This window comes from Anabrus simplex, chromosome 1 (genome assembly GCF_040414725.1).
Source record: "Anabrus simplex isolate iqAnaSimp1 chromosome 1, ASM4041472v1, whole genome shotgun sequence".
Classification (NCBI taxonomy): domain Eukaryota; kingdom Metazoa; phylum Arthropoda; class Insecta; order Orthoptera; family Tettigoniidae; genus Anabrus; species Anabrus simplex.
Window position 1 is genome coordinate 1243207234 of NC_090265.1, and position 22262 is coordinate 1243229495.

At 37.1% G+C, this 22262-nt stretch overlaps 1 protein-coding gene across 1 annotated transcript; it reads left to right on the forward strand.

Annotated features, from left to right (window-relative positions):
- The first annotated feature begins 1120 nt into the window (after positions 1–1120).
- LOC136858238 (arylsulfatase B) lies at positions 1121–18510 on the forward strand. The gene is made up of 9 exons (XM_067137637.2): positions 1121–1270; positions 4841–4974; positions 5727–5886; positions 6165–6391; positions 9384–9800; positions 11183–11318; positions 13046–13201; positions 16473–16667; positions 17939–18510. Exons 2-9 carry the CDS (start codon positions 4858–4860, stop codon positions 18487–18489), a joined length of 1959 nt encoding a protein of 652 aa, XP_066993738.2. The 5' UTR covers positions 1121–1270; positions 4841–4857; the 3' UTR covers positions 18490–18510.
- The last annotated feature ends 3752 nt before the right edge of the window (positions 18511–22262 follow it).

Here is a 22262-nt window from a genome sequence, read left to right on the forward strand (position 1 = left end):
AAATACTGTACTTCAGAATGTTAGACCACAATATAATGAAGATTATTTCGCACAAACATCCGAATATATCTTACCGTAATAGAAATCCAAGGTAGGGATGTAATTTTCCTAAGTTATCACGTGACTACCAGCTATGTTCGTCTTTCTTTTTCATTATTTATTTATTTATTTATTTACTTATTCTTTCTTTCTTTCTTTCGACAAAAATATCAACATATCTCTCAGTTCTATTCACTGAGTCCACTTTGACCTGAAGAAGGTCATGGAGTTCATTATACATTCAAATAATAATGAAGGCTATGGTGGGGCCTATCACTGACCTCAATATTTGTCTCTTCAAATCAGTAATCAATTTCAGGAAAGTGTTGTTCAAACCAACATAAATATGCACACTCCAAATGGGAGCAGTTTTGTGCAAGAATGTGTTGCAAAACTTAGGAAAAATTTCTGCTTTTCCCTAATGAAGTTACCAACATCTTTCCTCCCAAAATTTCTGTTCTATGAACAATCCTTACTGCAGATTGCACCGTGTTACTTGCCGACAATTTCGAGGAATTTCGATCCCTTTTGAACAACACCAGCGAAGTAAACAAGCATTTTGGCCTTAAACATTCAAAAACAAAATTCATGGTAATCAGCAAGCAGGAAGTCACCAACGATGTTGTCACTCTAGACGGAAATACCATCAAATTTCCTGTACCTATGTACGTAGAATATGATCTTGATGTGGAAATCAAAACCATAATCGCCAACCTTCCGTGAGATGATACCGGAAGAAATATGAAATGTCCCTTTTAAAACCTCAATTTTTTTCTGAAGTATCCTGTAAACAGACATGTGTCCACAAGGAATTGCCATACTTTTTTCTGTGAGGTGACTGGACTCTCACGAGCGAGCGGGGAAGCCCCACCAATGGTATTGAGTCTGGACTGACGTCAGAGATCAAACCTGTTCGCGAACTCTCATTCACTTTTCGGTTAGGCTACGCACGGCACGAGGATATTTATAAACATTGTTACACAATGAGGCTCTGTGGTGGGAGAAACAGCAGCGGCTAATAACGGGGAATACGAAGTATCGATACTCGAAGTTGCTCTACCGGTGGGCAGGAGCGGGGAGGAGAGAAATATATAGTGAAGTCGCGAGAATGCGCGCTACAAAGTAGAAAGTGCAGCAGAGTGGACGTACTCGCAGTGATCTACAGTAGTGTACAGTACATCTGTCTTATCACACACATATAAACACACACTGCAACCCGGAGAGTATTGAGGTGAGGGAACATTACTGACAACTTCGAGTTCTAAGTGATTGGCATTAAACAAATCTGGCGTGCGTCTGCAGAAGACAAGCTTACATATCGCTCTAATGGATTTTGTTAACCACACAGTTACCGAAAAATTAACGTTCTTTCTCGTATTTATAAAATTTTGTGACAGTGACTTCAGAACACGTGATCATAACTATGAAATAACTAGTTGCATATAACCATTGTACCTTGAAATTTAGTTGCAAAAATTTCCACAAGACCAAGTTTTGCTAGTTATAGGGTACCTATTTGAAGTTCATATGCTACTGTACAGTATATTGATATTTGTGACCCCAGTCGACATCTCTTAACATAACCGTAATATATTCGTTCTTTAATTTTCAATCAATATGTATATTTGGAATACATTCCTACTAGAAACTTACGACAACTTAGCATCACATTTCATAGCATTTGCGAGAAAGATACTTTTTATCAACATTTTTTTAAAATTTAACGTCGCACTGACACATACAAGGTTATCGGCGAGGCAAGGATGGGAAAGGGCTAGGATTGGGAAGGTATCAGCCATGGCCTTAATTAAGGTACAGCTGCAGCACATGCCTGGTGTGAAAATGGAAAACCGCGGAAGACCATGTTCAAGACTCGGGACGAAGGGATTCGAAGCCACTGTCTCCCGAAAGCAAGCTCACAGCTACGCGACTCTAACCGCATGACCAACTTGCTCGATATCACAGCTCCATACGTCTAAATGTGTACGGTACATGAAGCTTGGAATATTCTGAACTAACGAATGAACGTTAAAGTACATCAATAGTGTTTCGTATAAAAACCACTATCACTGATTTACCATGGTGAAAATTTCTCAGATATTAATTAATATTACTTTATTCACAATAATGAAACGCTCCTTTGTGGAACAGTGATAGATTATCGGCACAAGGCCATACGATTATTATTATTATTATTATTATTATTATTATTATTATTATTATTATTATTATTAAACATGAGAGTGTGCAATACAATTCCATCATCTTCATACCACCAACACATCTGAAAATTCAAAAATCTTTAAAGTCCCTAAGAAATTTAGTTTCGAATATAATAAATTATTTCTGCCAAAATAGCAGAAAAATTATCCTCATTGAAGAAGAAGAATTTCTATCATTTCAAATTTCTCTTACTCGAGTTCCATGGAATGACGTTTTATAAAGTGGAACTTTCATTCTGTGTCTCTCTAGGATTGCTGTAACTTGCATAACCAATTTGAAACAATTTACAGAAATAAAAAATGTGAAGCTATGCGTATCTTCGTCATTAATTCTACATTCTTACTTTTACTCCACCTTGTGATGTAAATTACTCGTTTATGCAAGTTCTGAACTAATTTCTTCAATCTCAATAGGTTTATTAACATTGCTGCTATAAATTGTCTTCGACTTGGTAGTTTTATCTAGTTCACATGCTGCATGTCTTATGTAAGTAGAGCCTGTTTTACTGTCAGACATTTTCTTCGTAAATCAGCACCATTGGCACATCGCTTATAATACCTGTTTGCCTTCGTAAACCCCAAAAAGAAGGCCACTGCTACTGCGGATGTATTGTGCTAGTTGCCTGCGAAATATCACAGGGGTTATACATTATGTATTACCGAACTTATACATTCACTATGCCTAGCCGTAGACTTTGTGAAGTAAATAGTGTATTTTCAATATAATGCAAAATACCCATTTATATCAGATACTTATTGAATAGTAATGGAGATTTAGATGACACTCCGATAGTAAATAGCAATTAATATACTGAAGTATATATTATGTTCTTGAAGAACACTTATTAATCAATCTTTCTCAAGAATTGTGAACGACAACATATATAGCGTAAAACAAGAATAAGTATGAATTTAACCCGTTCATGAATATAGTTCTAGTAGACTGCAACACATTTCTTCGCTATTAACCGAGTATGTAGCCTAAGATCAAATTCCATTACCACATTCTATTATAATAAACAAATTAAACTGATCCAATTGAAGTACATACTTTAGCGACAATGAATGTATATGTAAGAGAACCATTTCATTCAATTTTATCTAAGGCTGTCCTATCATAAAAGAATTAAGATTCATAATAAAATGTTCGCACCTTGTAGCAGAGTTGATATGCTACAGTGTACTTGTTAGACATTATTGAATTTAAACTATTTGAAGTCCGGCTCCATGGCTAAATGGTTAGCGTGCTGGCCTTTAGTCACAGGGGTCCCGGGTTCGATTCCCGGTAGGGTCGGGAATTTTAACCATAATTGGTTAATTCCCCTGGCACGGGGGCTGGGTGTATGTATCGTCTTCATCATCATTTTATCCTCATCACGACGTGCAGGTCGCCTACCGGTGTCAAATCAAAAGACCTGCACCTGGCGAGCCGAAATCCTCGGACACATCCCGGCACTAAAAGCCATACGCCATTTCAACTATTTGAAGGTTTGAAGGAAGACACTAGGCTAACAAGAACGAGAGAAAACATTCTAACTAGTAAACATTACTTAAACTTTGACTCAGGAAATCGACATTCGAGACACTTCTGGTTGAGGAATATAAAACTAAAATTTATGTAGCTTTATCTGATATCTGATTCATAACAATAGATCATATACAGTTCTGTAAATATAAACAGAACTTATGGGGTTCATATTAAATAAATATCAATCTTAATACCAGAAAAATACAACTTTTACTAAAATATTCTATTTTTTTAAATTTGATTACATTTTCGATTGGTTTATAATGTGTTCGGTTTCTGTAGTGTAGCTTGCACAACCATATAATTAAAATATATAAATTGTTGTTCTTAACCAAATATATCAAACTCAGTACCAATTAATAGTAAATCTATGTCACTATTTAAGTATCTTCAGCGCAACATTAAAACAACTTAAATCTAGAAACCATACATGCGTTGATATCTCTTCATCTGATATATAAAGTGTTCTCATTTTTTCATCATATTTTCTTCTAACCATGGTACTTCTTCATTAGAAATTGTTGAAGAGTTCACATCGCATGATTCACTTAGTTATTTCTTGATCGACTGGGACTAACCTGTACTAAGCAATATGGGACGTTCATCTACTTGCTTTGAAATGTCTAAGTAGGCTGGTAATATTATTTGTTATCTAAATATAGATGATCGTCGTGTATTATCTTCTTCCAAATATTTTCCTCGAGTGTACCCGATATTTATACATACTTACGATGGCTAATAACCGGTCAGCGGTCGCCGCTAACGTAATAATTGCACACACTTACAAAAAGGAGACTTGGAACCTTGGCAAAAACCTTGTACTCAACAACGGATGTCAGCTCTAAAGCAGCATCAATGGTCAAACAAGCCGTTAGTTTACCTCTCGTAATCTTCCTTTAGCCTTCTGTTGCATAACCAGGTCAAGTAAACAGCCTCCAAATGTTGCATCACACTGCACTATAAACTGTTTGAGTCGAATTTGAAGGTTAATTGTCATAAGATAAAACAAGGTGAAGATCGTGCTTCTAATCCAATTCTTTTTTTATTGCAGGCAACAGATAGTTCGCAATGTTTCATCCGTCACCGTGTCTCGTCGCTGTGACGTTGTTGCTGCTAGGAGGAGTTACATCATCTCAGACAGCTAATCAGAAGCCAAATATCATCGTTGTATTGGCAGATGATTTGGTAAGTTCGATAAAGGCAATAGCTTTCTAATACTATAGTTTATCAAATTGAACTATGTCTCTGTTTATGTTCAAATATAGACTATGAAACGTAAAAACAAAATATGTTTAGGTAAATTGTTTTCCACTAGCTCTTTCGTGTTTCCATTTTCTCACATGCACATAAATTATAAAATAATAGCCCCATCTTTAAGTCAAAATGATTTAAATTCTCTGTATATCTTATGATACTGAATTTCACCTACCTTATCAAGTAACCATGAAGTATTCTTAATATTAAACTTTTACTTTTAAGGTAATTTAACATCATTTTAAAATTTGTTTAAATCTTATAATTTTCATTTAACTGTGTTTCATTTTTCATTTGTTTATTTATTTAATTTTAGAGTCTAAAACAGAAAAATATTCCTATTACATTAGACACTACAAAAACAAACATATTGCGCAACTAATCAGAAATGAAATACAACCACTCAGGCTGCGTTGTTGCCATTAAAAATATATGTATATTATTCCTACAAAATTTTATAACAATCGATTATTACAAAAAATTTGGTTTCACATTGTCGGAAATAATAATAATAATAATAATAATAATAATAATAATAATAATAATAATAATAATAATAATATACTTTCGAGCATAATAATTAATATGTATTTCCTCAAATATCAAACTTTTAAATGAAATATATGTTAGATGTTCTTTATGGCACACAAACTTACAGAGACGTTCAATGTTTTATTACGCAGGGTTGGAATGATGTCAGTTTCCATGGATCTAACCAGATACCTACGCCCAATATTGATGCCTTGGCATACAATGGAATCATATTGAACAATCACTACGTACCTGCTTTATGTACACCATCCCGCGCAGCCTTCATGACAGGAAAATACCCAACGCACACAGGTAAGTCAAATCTGCATTTAAAATTATTAATTACGACATTATTATAGCTTCTTCAAATTTCCTGAATTTTTAGAGGGCTATTCTGCTGTAATTTCCGCTTAAATGCATATGCTTCTAAAAGTCTGTCGGAGATTTTTAAACCTAGAAACTCCTTATTATGCTCTGTTCATCATGTACCTTCAGGTACTAAAAATCTAACGTGAATGTTCGGTCTGACGCCTCTTTTCATCTTCCATGTTCTAAATTTCCCCCCTTTTAATTTAATTTCATATTTACAGGCATGCAGCACTTGGTGATCCTGGCACCCGAACCATGGGGACTTCCTCTGACCGAGCAACTGATGCCGCAGCACCTCAAGAGAGCAGGTTATGCCACTCATGCTATTGGCAAGTGGCATCTCGGCTTCTTTCGCAAGGAATATACGCCTACATATCGTGGGTTTGACTCCCATTTTGGCTACTGGAATGGCTATCAAGATTACTATGACCATAGCATGCGCGCAACAGTAAGTAGACTATATTTTTCATGATCTTTATAAACATAGACACAATTAATCTCCATCAATTTAATATATCTAGGACTGTTATATAGGACAAGCCATATTTCCTCCTGGTCTCTATTGATGTAGTATTTAATGTCTCGTTTTAAAAGAGGAAAAACCCATTTATCAACTGTGGTAAGACGTCATAGGGCGATGTAATAGTTCTGCCATCTCGAGGCACTAAAATCGCCGTAACGCGCAGCTAGTAATTAGTATGCCTATAGCTTTGAACTCCGGCGTGGTAGCAAGTCTTGTAAGGTGTCATTCGATTTTCGTCAGTGGCTCTACACGTATGTATGTTGAGTATTCAGCCCGAAGGCTGGTTTGATCCTCAACAGCTCCGCCTAGGCATCACTGGAGAGGCAAACTCGTATACAGCAAAATCAATTAAAATATTGATCATATGAGAAAACTGTGTTTCAAAGAAGTGTGAAAAATGTCTTTCTTTCTCAAACTGTCACGACATGTGAACAATAAATGATTTCAAAATTATTATCGAAGACGCATTCGAGAGAACACAGTGGCTTGTGGGAATTTCAAAATGTCCAACATTACCTGTGTCGAGCGTGAAAAGGCTTATTGGGAGCGCTGTGAGGTGAGTTCCGCGCTGATGGAGCATCAGTCGAACACATCTTCTGTCGCAGTGATGGACAATTATTTGAAATTCATGTCTTGAAGATGTGTACATTTGTTTAGAAGTAAGAAACAAAGTGTCAAGAATAAAATTTCAAACCCGTATCAACTAGGCATGCGGTACGTATTTTATGTCAAAACTTGCTGCCGAGAGCCCGACACAGCCACGTCCGAACATTTAACACATTTATAGCTTCTGCAAATATGATGGCACGTTTTTATTGGTCATACAAATGCATATTTTACTACGCTTTATTTTTAACTCATATTGATCAAGAAATGATTAAAAAAGCATGTTTTTGGTCATATTACATTTAGCCATTCTTCAAGAATTATTCGCATGACTTTTGGCGAGAAAGTAATTTTGTTTGTGGTTATTTTTTTATTTTCGTTCCTTAGTTTGAAGGTAACGGGTTTTGCAAGCAGTAAGTTGTCAACATAGAAAGGATCAAAGAATGTAGGCAATGTGGCCAGTTAGCTGCTGGCCTTTTCAGAAAATTTTGGATATTTGATTTCTGTTGCGTCATAAACTGTTTTGTCATATTTTAGTACTTTTAGGATACAAGTGCATGCATATATCCAGAGCTTTAAAGTCATAGCAATGTCAGCCCTAAACATTAATTAAACTATATTTTGCTTGTCTGGATGTATTACGTATATTACGTAACTAGTCAGGTAAATTTTCTCCACAAAGATAATTGAAGTACAGTTTGCCTCGTAGCTTACATAATACGTCTATCAACATCTCCTTTTACCGGCAGTTTTAAAGCTAGCCACAACTGTAGGTAACTGTTTCATTTCCTCAGCAAGGTTTATTTTCACACTTTCTATTAATTCTTGTTATGAAAGGGAAACAGAAAACCAATAACATTCTTTACTTTATCTTGAAGCATTTTCCTAAACACCAAAACAGAGAGAGCACGTAAATTTTTGAGAATGTATTCCATATTCTTACTTATCTCAGGAACCTTCTTTAGAAAAATATAATATCCAATTCTGACAACGTCGAAGGATAGTTTCTGAGAAAAGAACGTGACGTTATCCTCTTGTGCAAATCTTGATGATCTTGTATTAAATACAAAATACAGTATATTATGTTATTCTGTCAACTTACAATAATTATTATTGAAGAATATACGTTGTACTATCCTCCTGTACAACTCTTGATAATGGTCATTTGTATTTCATACAAATAATTTTGTTCATAGTGACTCTCGGCTTAAGAGCAGTTAAAACTATTTTAATTATCATTATCGTCCCAGCTCCACAGTGTAGGGGTCCTTGGCTATAGTTCAAAGGCCCCCAGTTCGATTCTCGGCTCGTCAATTATTTTAACCCTCCAGTGAGGGTTGCAATGAGACTACTCTGACTCACAGGGCCAAATGAGAAGCTGTTAATTTTGGAGGAAGTGAATATGGCCAAGTAATACACCTAAGGAAGTGGATGCGCTGGCCATACGACTCACCAATATTTGCGGACTATCTAGCTGACAGTAATCATCTTGGCAGGCCAAATGCCCTACTTGGACTGTATGTTCCACTGTATGATTACAATGATCATGGAGGAGAAGCTAAATGCTATATTATGTACAGTCACACAAAGAAAAGGTGTGCATGGTATTATATGTTCTTTACACTTAATATTTTATCAGACTTAATTTTAATTATTACGGTATCTAAATATGATTCACCTCTCACGTAGATGCGAACCCTGTGGATTCCCACAACAAGCTTTATAAGGTGAATTGTTTCTGAGGGCGTACTTGCAATGAACTTTTACAATACCAAGCGCTCATTATTTTCCTTGAGAGACTGTAAGTACGTCGAGTCTTCAGCCAAGAGGATGGTTGAATCCCCAATAGGTATATTATCAGCTGCCATTGATAGCCCAAACATCACTAAGAGCTATACTGTATAAATGAGAAGTAGTGTAGTTTCCCGTTGTTTTCCTTACCAATCCAGAAGGTGCTATTGCCTATCAGTAGGCCAAGTCTACTAAAATGCATACACCAACCGACCCTATGAGTGGTATCTTCACACCATTCATTACAGATACCAGCTGCATAAGACACTATATTTTACAGGAGACAAAATTATTGAAGAAGAAATAGCACGTTCAACTAAATTTCTTCTTAGGAAACATAGGTATTTTATTCAATTTATCTCTTTCTGGAACTATTAATCTCGTTGTTTTATGCGCTCTAAAATAACGATCATCACCACCTGTAGCTTTCTGATCCTTGTGTTGTTATAGGTCAATTTTCCATAAATATCTCTGCTACTCTCTTAATAAAGTAAACAACCTGTGTTTTTTTTCTCTACAGTTGGCGCCTTACAAGGGCCACGACATGCGCCGAAACATGAGTGTGGACTACAGTTCTACGGGCAAGTACTCCACTCAGCTGTTCACAGACGAGGCCGTATCCATCATCAACCGACATGACTCCAAGTCTGGGCCACTCTTTCTCTACTTGTCTCATCTCGCACCTCACACCGGCAACTACGATGCTCCATTCCAGGCCCCTGATGAGGACGTGGCGCGGTTTGGACACATTGAAGACCCCGAGCGTCGTGTATACGCTGCTATGGTGTCGCGACTGGATCAGTCTGTAGGAGAGGTTATGCAAGCCCTCCGCAACAAAGGCATGCTGGAGAACTCTATCGTGGTATTCATGTCAGACAACGGCGCGCCTACGTACGGCATCCACTCAAACAGAGGCTCTAACTGGCCACTCAGAGGGGTAAGTTCATTTATACGTCTAATAATAATAATAATAATAATAATAATAATAATAATAATAATAATATAGGGCGTAATTAGAGTGGAAGTTTCAGTTAAAATATCACATGGTGATGAAGGGCATCTAGTGTTATTCAATCTAGCAAAAACCAAACAATGAATCAGAATATCTTCAGTGACTAGAGAAATAACTGGAATGAATTGAATAACAATACTAGCTGTTTTACTCCTCCTATTATTGAACGTATATTTTGGAGTATGGCATTATGTCAAAGGTGTACGAGGGTGTATTTGTTTGCTCGCCTTGTGTCTTTAAAGTGGTCTCCTTTGGGCGACCTGCGCATCTGGTTGTGAGATGATTATTATGAATGAGGTAGGGAAGGGGTGAAATCCGGTGTCGGCACATAGCCTACTCATGTCGAATAACACCGAGGCATGTGCTCAAGGTTTAAGGTCCTTGTCCGAAGAGCAAATCACCATCAACAGCGTCGTATGCCCTCACTCCATATGAACACTGCGGATATGTTTGGAATTATTGGCACATAATTAGAAAGTGTATACCTACCCTGCTGGCCAAACTTCTTTCCATCAACGGGACTCAAACCGGCTAACCATGGCTTCAGACCTTATAGACTTGATTCCTTAACGATGATGGTCACAAGGCGAGCTGTTATCGAACTAAAGATACGTTGGAGTCATTGCAAGTACATCTGAGTTCTCAGACGACATTTTTTTCAGTACCCTGACCAATTTTGATGTAATGGACCGATAGTCAATAGGGCATGATTGAAGCCCATCTGCAGATGGAAACTATAAGCACATACTCTAAAACCAAACCTCTTTTTTTTTTAACACAGTGAATGATGATGTGCGTCAGGTCGGATTAGATAGTCCACTTGTGTTATGTGTTAGATTATTTCTGATCGCCATTGTTCCCGTTACAATAATAATGTCATTTGCTTTACGTTCTCCCACTAACTACTCTTTTCGGTTTTCGGAGACGCCGAGGTGCAGGAATTTAGTCCCGCAGGAGTTCTTTTACGTGCCTATAAATCTACCGACACCAGGCTGACGTATTTCAGCACCTTCAAATACGACCTGCCAAACCTGCCAAGCTGGGGTCAGAAGGCCAGCGCCTCAACCGTCTGAGCCACTCAGACCGGCTGTTTATGTTACAAATTACATTATTATTATTATTATTATTATTATTATTATTATTATTATTATTATTATTATTATTATTATTATTATTATTATTATTTACGTAGTATAATGAAGAGATGATGGCAGTAACTTAGGTTAGCAATTCAATGATTGTGTTATATCTGAGGGATGTGTTTTTAAGTCAATGGTTTCCGTGAACACGTATCGTTGGTGTTTCAGATAAAGCACTCACCCTGGGAAGGCGGAGTGCGAGGAGTGGCCGCTATTTGGAGCCCTCTCATCAAAGTTCCTCAAAGAGTGTCCAACCAGATGATGCACATGACCGACTGGCTTCCTACCTTATACTCCGCCGCAGGTAAGACACACGACCGCTCCCTACGGAGAATACGAGTAATGTCTCACTAGCATTCAAATTACCAAATGCTAACTGAAAGGAGGGACAAATAACAGAAGATCAGAAACAAATTATATTGCATGACATTCCCTCTCTGTATTATTATTGCATGTAATGGGCAAGCTCCGAACTACTTGATAAGCAACCCGCAAGCCAGCTAACATCACGAAGTTCAGAACGAACTAGTAGGTAGAGGCACAAACAGACAATGTGGTTGGTGATTCTTAGACAAGTACTGATTTCGATTTATATGTACTTTAGACTACGGTACAGTAAAAAAAACAAGATTTTACGTTTAATTACATTTCTTTTATCGTTTCAATTATTTCACTAAAATCTAGATTTATTTCAGTTAAAACTATTTGCAGTTGCGAAGTCAGTTACACAAATAAGCAGAGGCAAAAATAGCCAAAACATTAGCTCCAAATTATTTTAATTTCATGGCTTAGCAACATCTCTAGCAATTTTACAGTGACAAAGATATTTATGAAATGTATCGCATTGCATTGATATTAATTCGAGCTGCAAATCCAGTCTTCCGATTTACAAGAAGGTCAAATTCGTCTTTCATGTTTATGAAATATTTGTTGTAACATGTTTTCTAACAATTTGATCTTGAGATGTCCTAATACTTATTAATGCACTATTCTTATTCGTATTATGAAGAGATTAAAAACAGTGAAAATGAACTTTTAACATAAACGACAAAGGAGATCATCTTCTTTGGGAGCGTAGAAAAACACGCCTTCCCATTCACCATGAAATTTGCGTTTAGCTCTGATTTCGTTGGCTTTACATGTGGCATGACAACTTTCAAACGGGAACTGCGCCACTCCCGCCACGGACTGTTATTGAGGTTTGCAATACAAAAGAGTGACAGGTGAACGAGCATTAACCTCACCTCTTGTAGTTTACGCGAATGTCAGTGGTTCGTAAATGTCCATGCATTGTACACTATTCGAATTTTAACATAGGCCTATTTCTAATTGAAATGTGACACCTATTCGTTCAAATGTTTCATTCAGACTTTAACCGCATGAGTTACAATACTCTGAAGTGAATCACATATAATGACAAAACAGTTAATACAGTCCAGGAGGAAATGCCATATATATCAAATTCATTCAATAATTATATCCTGTAATCTTAATTATTAAGATACACCCCTGTGACGGAGGCTTGTAAACGATAAAAGTTCAAAGACCGGGCGAGTTGGCCGTGCGCGTACAGGCGCGCGGCTGTGAGCTTGCATCCGGGAGATAGTAGGTTCGAATCCCACTATCGGCAGCCCTGAAGATGGTTTTCCGTGGTTTCCCATTTTCACACCAGGCAAATGCTGGGGCTGTACCTTAATTAAGGCCACGGCCGCTTCCTTCCAACTCCTAGGCCTTTCCTATCCCATCGTCGCCATAAGACCTATCTGTGTCGGTGCGACGTAAAGCCCCTAGCAAAAAAAAAAAGTTCAAAGAATAGGTATTACTTACACATTATTTGTATGATTTGTAAATAACATCATCTTTATTTATTTATTTATTTATTTATTTATTTATTTATTTATTTAATTTATTTATTTATTTATTTATTTATTTATTTATTTATTTATTTATTTATTTATTTATTTATTTATTTATTTATTTATTTATGTGTGAAATATCATGTTTACATGAGAGACTCATCTTGCTTGTCAGGAATGGACGTGGGCGAGTTAGGTAACATCGACGGAGTTGATATGTGGAGTGCCTTGACCGACAACAAAACCTCTCCAAGGACAGAAGTTTTGCACAACATTGATGATATCTACAATTATGCAGCTATTACCCGAGGAGACTGGAAATACGTAACTGGTAAGTTAAGAAATAAAATCAGCCATAAGCAAAATATGCCTTTGTGATATAAAGTAATCAGGAATTGGTTTGCAGTACATCGTAGGTCTTTGCATGGACAAACATAGCCCAAGTAGTTCTTAATCATTGGGCCTCAGCTACCGAAGTGGTCCATATATGCGACCTGTTGATGTGTTGATGTGCTGATGTCTAGTAGCGAAAGTGGGAACTCTTCTGGACGGATACTATGACTGACTGTCGAATGACACGGAGTGCGCCATCCAAAATCTTTCTCCGGCCAACAACGACATGAAATGCCAAGATTTTTTTTGCACCCTTCAGAAAACAACTTCCTCAGACAGGATCGAAACAGCGAACTTGGGATCTTGAGTCGGACACTCTACTACAGATCCACCGAGGCGTGGTTGCATAATATCCTAAAGCTTGGATCGGTCTTTTCTTGTTTTATTCTCAGGATGAGAACAATAGATTTCGAATTTGGAGCTTATGTAGAACATCTAAAAACTAGTTGCTTTCAAGTCACAATAAGATATATATTTCCGCATTTATATGAAACTAAATTTAAGTGAAATAGTGGAAGGTGTACCGAGCAAAGTGGCCGCGTGTGATAACGCGCTACGGCTATGGTGCCAAGCTCTGAATTCGGGAGATGCATGGGTTCAAAACACACCGCCCGGTGTCCTGAGAATGGTTTTCTGTGATTTCCCGTTTTCAAGTCCAGGTAAATACCGGGACAGTTCCAATTCACAGACCAAGGTCTATTCCTTCAACCTCGCTAACCAATTGTATTCACCATCATTCATCTCATTAGCTCCTAAACTGAGGTTGGCATCAGGAAGGACATCCGGCCTTAAAAACATGTCATATAAATTCATCCCACCTCATTCTCTATCCCGTATCAAGAAATAGGACTAAAAGGGTAGACGAACAAGTGGAAGGTGTATATTTCCTCTCCAGTTCATTGTATCTTCATACCATCCTGATACTTCACAATATGTATGTAGTACTAAATTTACTTTTCTCTTTAACAAAAGAAGTATCTGTCCTCCCATTAATGATGATAGGTCGACAGCGTGTTTGGGGATATTTTAAAAATCATGTTATCTTGGTAACTTCACGAATTAATTTTTGTGGTGTGGGAAAGTGGTTAATATCGCATTATCTCTTACATGTTTTCGATGACCATGGGGTGGGAATTGGCTAGGACTAAGAAAAGAGTGGTCGTAGACATATTAAGGTAGAGGCCTGAAATTCGGTTGGTGTGGAAATGGGAAACCATAGAAAACCCTTCAGGGCTGCCGAGATGAGGTTCGAAAATATCTTACCGAGCAAGTTGGCCGTTCGGTGAGGGGCGCGCAGCTGTGAGCTTGCATCCGGGAGGTAGAGGGTTCGAACTCCACTGTCGGCAGCCCTGAAAATGGTTTTCCGTGGTTTCCCATTTCCACACCAGGCAGATGCTGGAACTGTACGTTAATGAAGGCCACAGCTGCTTCCTTCCCACTCCTAGGCCTTGCCTCTCCCATCGTCGCCATAAAACCTATCTGTGTCGGCGCGACGTAAACTGTAAAGAAACGAAAATACCATCTCTCAAATGCAAGCTCATACCACACATACCTTGCAGTCAACTCGCTCACAAATTAAAACAACCTATTTTACTTTAAGACAAGGAGAGAGAGATGGGGGGGAGGGAGGGAGAAAGAACGGATCTGTGATTCAAAATCAAAATCTGATTAGACAGGAACAGTTCAACATGTTAAGGAACTGCTATACTGAAATTATTGGTCAGCCTTATGATAAACACTTTATTCCGCTTAGTAATTGGCCATGGATGTTGTCTGCACCTGTTTGCTCTCCTAGAAAAAATCAGTCATAACTAGCATAGTTTTTACATCAGACATTATTCAAGGTCAAACCTTGAAAGTGAATTTTATATTATGCACGAAGTAGAAATTGTCATGTCTGTCAGCATAATCATGTGTAAGCAAATGTCTATTATTATTATTATTATTATTATTATTATTATTATTATTATTATTATTATTATTATTATTATTACATAAGATTTATAGAACATGATAGGAATCTTCACTGTAACGCTCGCTTCTGGATGTGATTCAGATCTCATTGTATACACATCAGTAAGAAACATACCTGTAGGAAGTTCAAATAGACTTGTTACCAAAATTTGAAAACATATCTCAAAAATATTTTTCTAGAATCTCTTTATACTTAAGAAAGTTCTGATTTTGTGTGTGTGATATTTGAAGCTATCTCTTTCTGGTTTCAACTCAGTTAATGTTTAACTGTTAGGTTCAACAGTCTTCTTCTTTTTCTTCTTCTTCTACTTGAGGCGCCTTCTCCTAGCGGAGGTTGGCGGTCCGAATGTGATGTTGCAGCATGGAAAGCATCTTCTGAAGTGCAGTTGTGCCATCTTCGGATGTCCTTCAATTCGAACTTTGTTGTCGTACACTTTGATCTTTCCAAAACTGCCGGTCTTTCCAGTCATAGCAGCGTTCAAAGCACCCCCCCCCTCCCCCAGGTGATCCGAATGGGGGAATAAAAACTCCGGATGCCATGTGAACTTAAAGGGATATCCTTCAGGATCTTTAATGCAGTGGTTTCCCGTTGCCTTCTGCATCCCAATGCCGTTGATCAGTTGTAGGTTCTTCCGCCTTTTGGGACCATTTCCTGCCTCAAGGACAATAGAGTGCCCTAACCTCCAACCGCTCATCCACCCTCAAGGAGACTGTTGGCACTTGGTAGAGGGGATCTTCTTATGCCGGAAAATACTCGGTCCCTTCATTCGTTAGCCGCCTGCATATAACAAAATTGTCATAAACAGTCGTTGCCCCCTCTCTACCGCGGGGAGATGAATGTCAGGATTTCACCGTCATTGAAACTGAGACCATAATGGCTTTTCTCAGTTTCTCTGGATCTTCAATCTGCGAAACTAATTTTGAATAAATAAATTTAGAAACTACCTGAAAAAGAAAACATTTGATAACATAATTATACCTCAAAAAAGAAAAATAGTAAAATGCTTTAACATAAATAAAGTAAATGGTCACGAAAACCGGCATAATAGGGATTTTTTCAAACGTACTCAATAAATGTATTTCATCAACGCGAAATTCGCTCAAATTGACCGGCAGAACACCAGAAACAGAAATTACTTTTAAATACTTATTGCTGTTAAATATAATGACTCCACTTTATATCCAAATGGTGCATAAACTGAAGCGAGTAATAATAGTTAATATTGTTTTCTCAGGTACCACCACCGGACAATGGGATTTGTGGTACGGTGATTCTGGTCGGGACAACACGGTCTACCCTCGCTATAGAATGGAATCCGTGCTCCGCTCCAAGGCTGGAATTGCGATTGCAGGCTTACTCACCAAACTGCAGTTAAAGGAGAAATTGGACAACAAGCAGCGTGAAGCTGAGAAGGCGAATCAAAGCACAGGTAAGTTTATAGAAAAATATGTAATTACATCGATAACTGCGAACGAAAGGGTCACAACTTAAAGGAATGAGTTTTTGAGATTTTACCTTCAATATATAGTATATTTTGACCTCTACAACCTCCGAAAATATTCCAACACAAATATTATGTATACATTCCATGAGACACTTCTAACGGTTTCCAATGTTCTGACATGTGTCGCTTTGTTTAATTCGAAAGAGTCATTTTGAGTTGTAAATCTTTTCCAGATAATAAATTATGTAGGAACTACTGTTATGTACACACGAATTTTCATAAAAATTGTGTAAAAAGTGTATTTTTGAGAGACAATGATGTAAACTGCTAAAAATTTAAACTCTTCTCCTGAAAAATCATGGATTTTGAATTGTAACCCTTTCGTTCTTGACCATCGATATATATTAATCTCATGATTCAAAATCATCTTGGTCAACAGTTAGTTGAATCATTTAGAGAAACCTGTGACCAGAGAATGCTAGCTGCAAATATGAGATTATGGAAGTACTAGGATTATTCATAGATACTAGAAGAATGAGCACTGAAAGGTATAACAATCTGTAATGAACCTAAATATTTATTTATTTATTTATTTATTTATTTATTTATTTATTTATTTATTTATTTATTTATTTATTTATTTATTTATTTATTTATTTATTTTTTAATTCAATATATTGTTATGATTAGACTGTTGTATCCTCCAGCTTCCAGTCTGCCAGTGTGTGTGAACGAATCAAGTGCCTCAATAATCTTCTTTTTGCAGTCAGAATAGCGGTCTCTTCCGCTTCTTACCTTAGAATCAAACAATACAAAATCTAACCATCGTATCCAGGGTCTTCCTCTTATTCTAATACCCACCGCAGCCTAATTCATTAGTCCCATACTATCTATCTTCCTCCATTTTTCTCATATGACCTCACCACCGTAACCAGGTAATGTGGACAGCCCTGTCCAACGATTGCATACGTAACTCAGCTTTTATCTCTTCATTATGAATATCCTTCTACCGTCGTTCCCACCTTTACATAGCGTTCTCACTACTTTCATGTGTTTAACCTCTAATCCACTCAGAAGATTATCCTTCAGAATAATGGATATTTTCGTCTACGAACTCACTGCATAAGTTTAATATTTATTTATTTATTTATTTATTTATTTATTTATTTATTTATTTATTTATTTATTTATTTATTTATTTATTTATTTATTTATTTATTTTGAAATAAACATGCTCTATTTATTTTAAATTACAGAAAAAATTCGCTTCAATCGCTTACGGCTGCTAACAGAGTCCACGGTACAGTCTCTGAGAAAGCGTTCAGAGATGCGATGCCCTCAGACGCAAGTAGAGGTAGAATGCCGACCCAAGGAGGCTCCATGCCTCTTCAATTTGAGGGATGACCCTTGTGAACGCGTCAACCTGGCCTCCACACGTCCTCTGGTCCTGCTGAGTCTCGAGGAAAGTCTTCAGAGGTTCCGTAAGAGCGCTGTGCCTCCACGAAATAAACCCGCTGATCCTAGAGCCAACCCTGCTAACCACAATGGAACCTGGAGCAGTTGGCAAGACAACTTACAACGAGATGAAACATCTGAGGACATTGCCATTTTCCCTATCCGTCCAAGCCCTATTACCAACCTACTCATCTTTGTGGTTCTCTTTTCTCTCATGGTATTGCTGGTAGCAGCAATAGTATTCCACACATTCCGAGTTTCTTCAGGACTTAAAGTCACCAGAAAAATTTCTATTTTCACCATCTTCCCCCCCAAGATTAGCAGTGGGGAGAAAGAGGCTAGTGTTAAGTGAAAGAACTACACTAGAGCAAAGGCTGGGTGTTTAGCACAGTACGTGTCTGATGTACGTTTTTAGCTCAGGGAGTCCAAGACCCTATTTAATTAATTCACGTATTGTACCATCATTACGAAACAGTATTATTCTCTTAACAGAGAACTATCACAGGACTAAGTGAAGAGCAAATGCATCACAAATTGGCACCATATGAAGGACATTATTTTTCAGTTCAAGACTAATTATTTAAAACGTATTTTAAGGATGTATTGTCTACAACTGTTACTTTGAGGACATCATACATATCTAACTTGTTTCTATAGAGTTCAACTAAGTATTCTATGTGAGGCTAGGCAAGGTAAATATTGATGTGCTGAATATTTAAGGCCACAGTAGATCCAGCTCTTCATTTCAGTCCGGGATGTACCGACGGTTCAGGGCAATACTATCGTAACTAGCATTTTTCAGACCACGGAGACTTTTGGCCGTCAGTATTGCCTAGAACTCTGACACCTATAAGTCTCCTTGCTGATTGTAAGCATACACGAGAACTTTTAATTTGCTTTAATGTAGAATTTAAAAAATGCTAGTTACGACAGTATTGCTCTGAACCGTCCGTGTTTATAGAAAGTAAGAATGGTTGGTTAACTGAAAAGCATGAAATGAATAATTATTTCAGGATGCTTGATAAAGTAATGAATCAGTATTGAGTGGGTATTAGCCACATGAACTGTATCTAGTTAGGTATTAGATGACAATGACGAATGGGATATGGTTGAGTGTAGTTTCTCTGTAGCTTAGTTCCCAATGTTTGAATGGAACTTTATCAGTGGGTGGAGTGGTCACTGAGGATTCCTACCGAGAAGTACGTAGTGTGTTCCTGTATTTATTTAATTTTTGTGTCTCTCTCGGTATTAAACTCAGTAACTCCCCTACGTGACTGAAGATCTCGAGCAGTAATGATGCCATTTTGAAATCAGAAGTGCAGTGGGACATGAAACAATATTATGGTATCATTTGGAGAACAACAGTTGACGCTATAATCTGAATCCGAATACAATAAATTACATTCTGGCTAAATATCAAAGACCGCAACCTACTCTCAAAATGAAATTTTCGGGGAACATTCGTTAGTGTGATGTGTTATTCTCGGTGTCCATATCATAATATTTAGATTTTTTTTTAAGTCACTCATGGGCAAATATCCTCGACGGGCAGTTATTTCTCTCACAGAAACGACCAGATTTTCGATCCAGTTTTGGAAAATAAAAGAGTACTAACTATTGAAAGATTTAAATTGTTTTGTTCATAAACATATATAATAAAAACTCATTCATATCGCAATATCAAATCATATTTCATAGAAATTTAAAATACTTTACACGTCGATTTTAGCTTCATATTTATAGGATTCAGTAGTATTTATTTATTTATTTATTTATTTAGTTAGTTAGTTAGTTATTTATTTATTTATTTATTTATTTATTTATTTATTTATTTATTTATTTATTTATTTATTTATTTATTTATTTATTTATTTATTTATTTATTTATTTATTTATTTATCGTACGGTATTTATTTATTACTGCCCAATGGCATATACCCTATTTTCAACACTGAATTTCAGTATCTGCGGAATGTTTCCTGTCAGAAAGATCAGCGAATGCACTCCTCGTTATGAGTAGAACAGGCTAATATCTTCATGTCCTTCTGTACTTCTGGTAGAGGATCAGGTTGATAGCAGTCACGCCTAAACTATCAGTTTAGTTGTTGATCTGTTATTGAGGCAGGTGCTCTGTTATGAATGCATGTATGACTGCTGAACTTGATGAAAGAGAAGTCACTCTGTAGCCTGACATATGATGCGTTATGTTTGTGTCCCGTAGATCTCTTTAGACAATTTCACTTCTGTGTGATGTGATGTTGACTGAGTCTCTTATAGTATTGTAAGTTTTGTAATTAAATATTTAAAAAATAAATATATGCGTAATTTTATGTATACTTACCCTTCTTCAGTTATTCCCATGACTACATCCCTTACAAGTGTTTATATACTGGAAGGCTCCAGTTCGATTAGAGCCTATGCCAAAACTTCAATATTTTGACATAAATATTTCATCTGAAATTAGCGAAACTACATATTGAACCCTTGGAAATCCATAAAGGATACCTACCTTCCTTACCTTTCAGCAATTAGCATGAGATCTGTCTCTTGGGTCTTTAACGGGTTCTTCACCACTTGCTTAGGTAATAGGTGGGTTTCAGTATTATCTAATCTATCTACCAAATGAAGGATAAATTTAAGAAAATGTGTGGTTTATTTAAGAAATATTTAAATGGGGAAAAAATTCAGAAACACAACATTATGATTCGAACTTATCTTGTCCAGTCACCACAACACTAATTACAACGCAGAGGATAGATATACTGGTTTAAGAAGCTTTGACTTAACTGCCTGATGGGCATCCTTACTAGAAACCATTGTCACAGGTTAAGAGTGAAGAAAAGAAAGTCTGGAAATCCTTAAATTCGGCTTCCATGTGAGACTACATGTACCATCATGATGATTCGTGATGGTCCATCCCTCGTAACACGAACTCTGGACTCTTGGTATAATTAAGGCAGTCCAGCAGTTGGTATGTGCCACACAGTGGTTGTACGGCATGGGCCCTTAATTGAATCGATGTGACCTGTGACTATGTCATGGACCGACATCTAACCTTCTAATTTACTTTAAAGTCATTGTGGATGATGACCGCAAGGAAAATGATGGTATAATGGCATATGGCCTTATTCTAGGTCACTGAGGTTGATGACCATCCAAGTTTCTAAGCTGAAGGCTAAACACAATTAAATTACATTGGTTGATGACCAAGGTTTCCACTTTACTAATCCCAGCACATTTAATGCTCAATCAATCAAAGTCAAATATACAACAACAACAACAATCCTCACAATACTTTGCGGCAGTAAAATCCATTACATTCGGAAATGTCCCCTTAAGCGTTACGTTAATAATTGAACTTTCCCAGCAAAATAAACTAAGAATACATCTTCAAGTTAATCACTTGGCTTTAAGTTATTTCGTGAATACGGTTTCCACTGAGTTTAATCTTCTTATAAATAAAGTTGTTCGTGTCTGTTTGTCTGTTTGTTTGTTCCACCATCACGTCGAAACGGCTGGATAGATCTCAACCAAACTTCATATTTAGAGTATACTCATCCCGGGGAAGGTTTCGATATGCATATCATTTTAAAATCTTTGAAAAGACGGGGGTTTTATAGGAAAACCGTTTTCTCGTATACTATTGTAGGCAAAATATCGAATTTGTCGTATAAGGACGAGACAAAGCTCAATTTAATCCTCTTGATGCAAAGAACAAAACTCGGTAGGCCCTACGGGCCCTAAAACCAACCGTTACGGAGATATTGGCACCACACTACCCCTGCTCTAGGAATCGGATAAAGAAATGAACTGTCGTAACCATGGCAACGTCAGCTCCAGGATTCTAGAGCAGTGAGATTATGTATGTACGTTTGGGCATAGCTGCCAACCAAAATTGGTACAAATAAGACTTAATATCTGGAAGAAATATACTGTTGTGTAAGGCACTCATAGGACACCTTTGGGCGGGGATGGAAAAGGGGTGAAGTACGAGTAAATCTTACTATATATAGAAATGGAAGTGTGTGTGTAAATGACACATCTCCTCCTAAACCACTGGAGCAATTTCAACCAAATTTGGTACACGTATTACTTACTATCGGGAAACGACCACTGTGGGGGGTA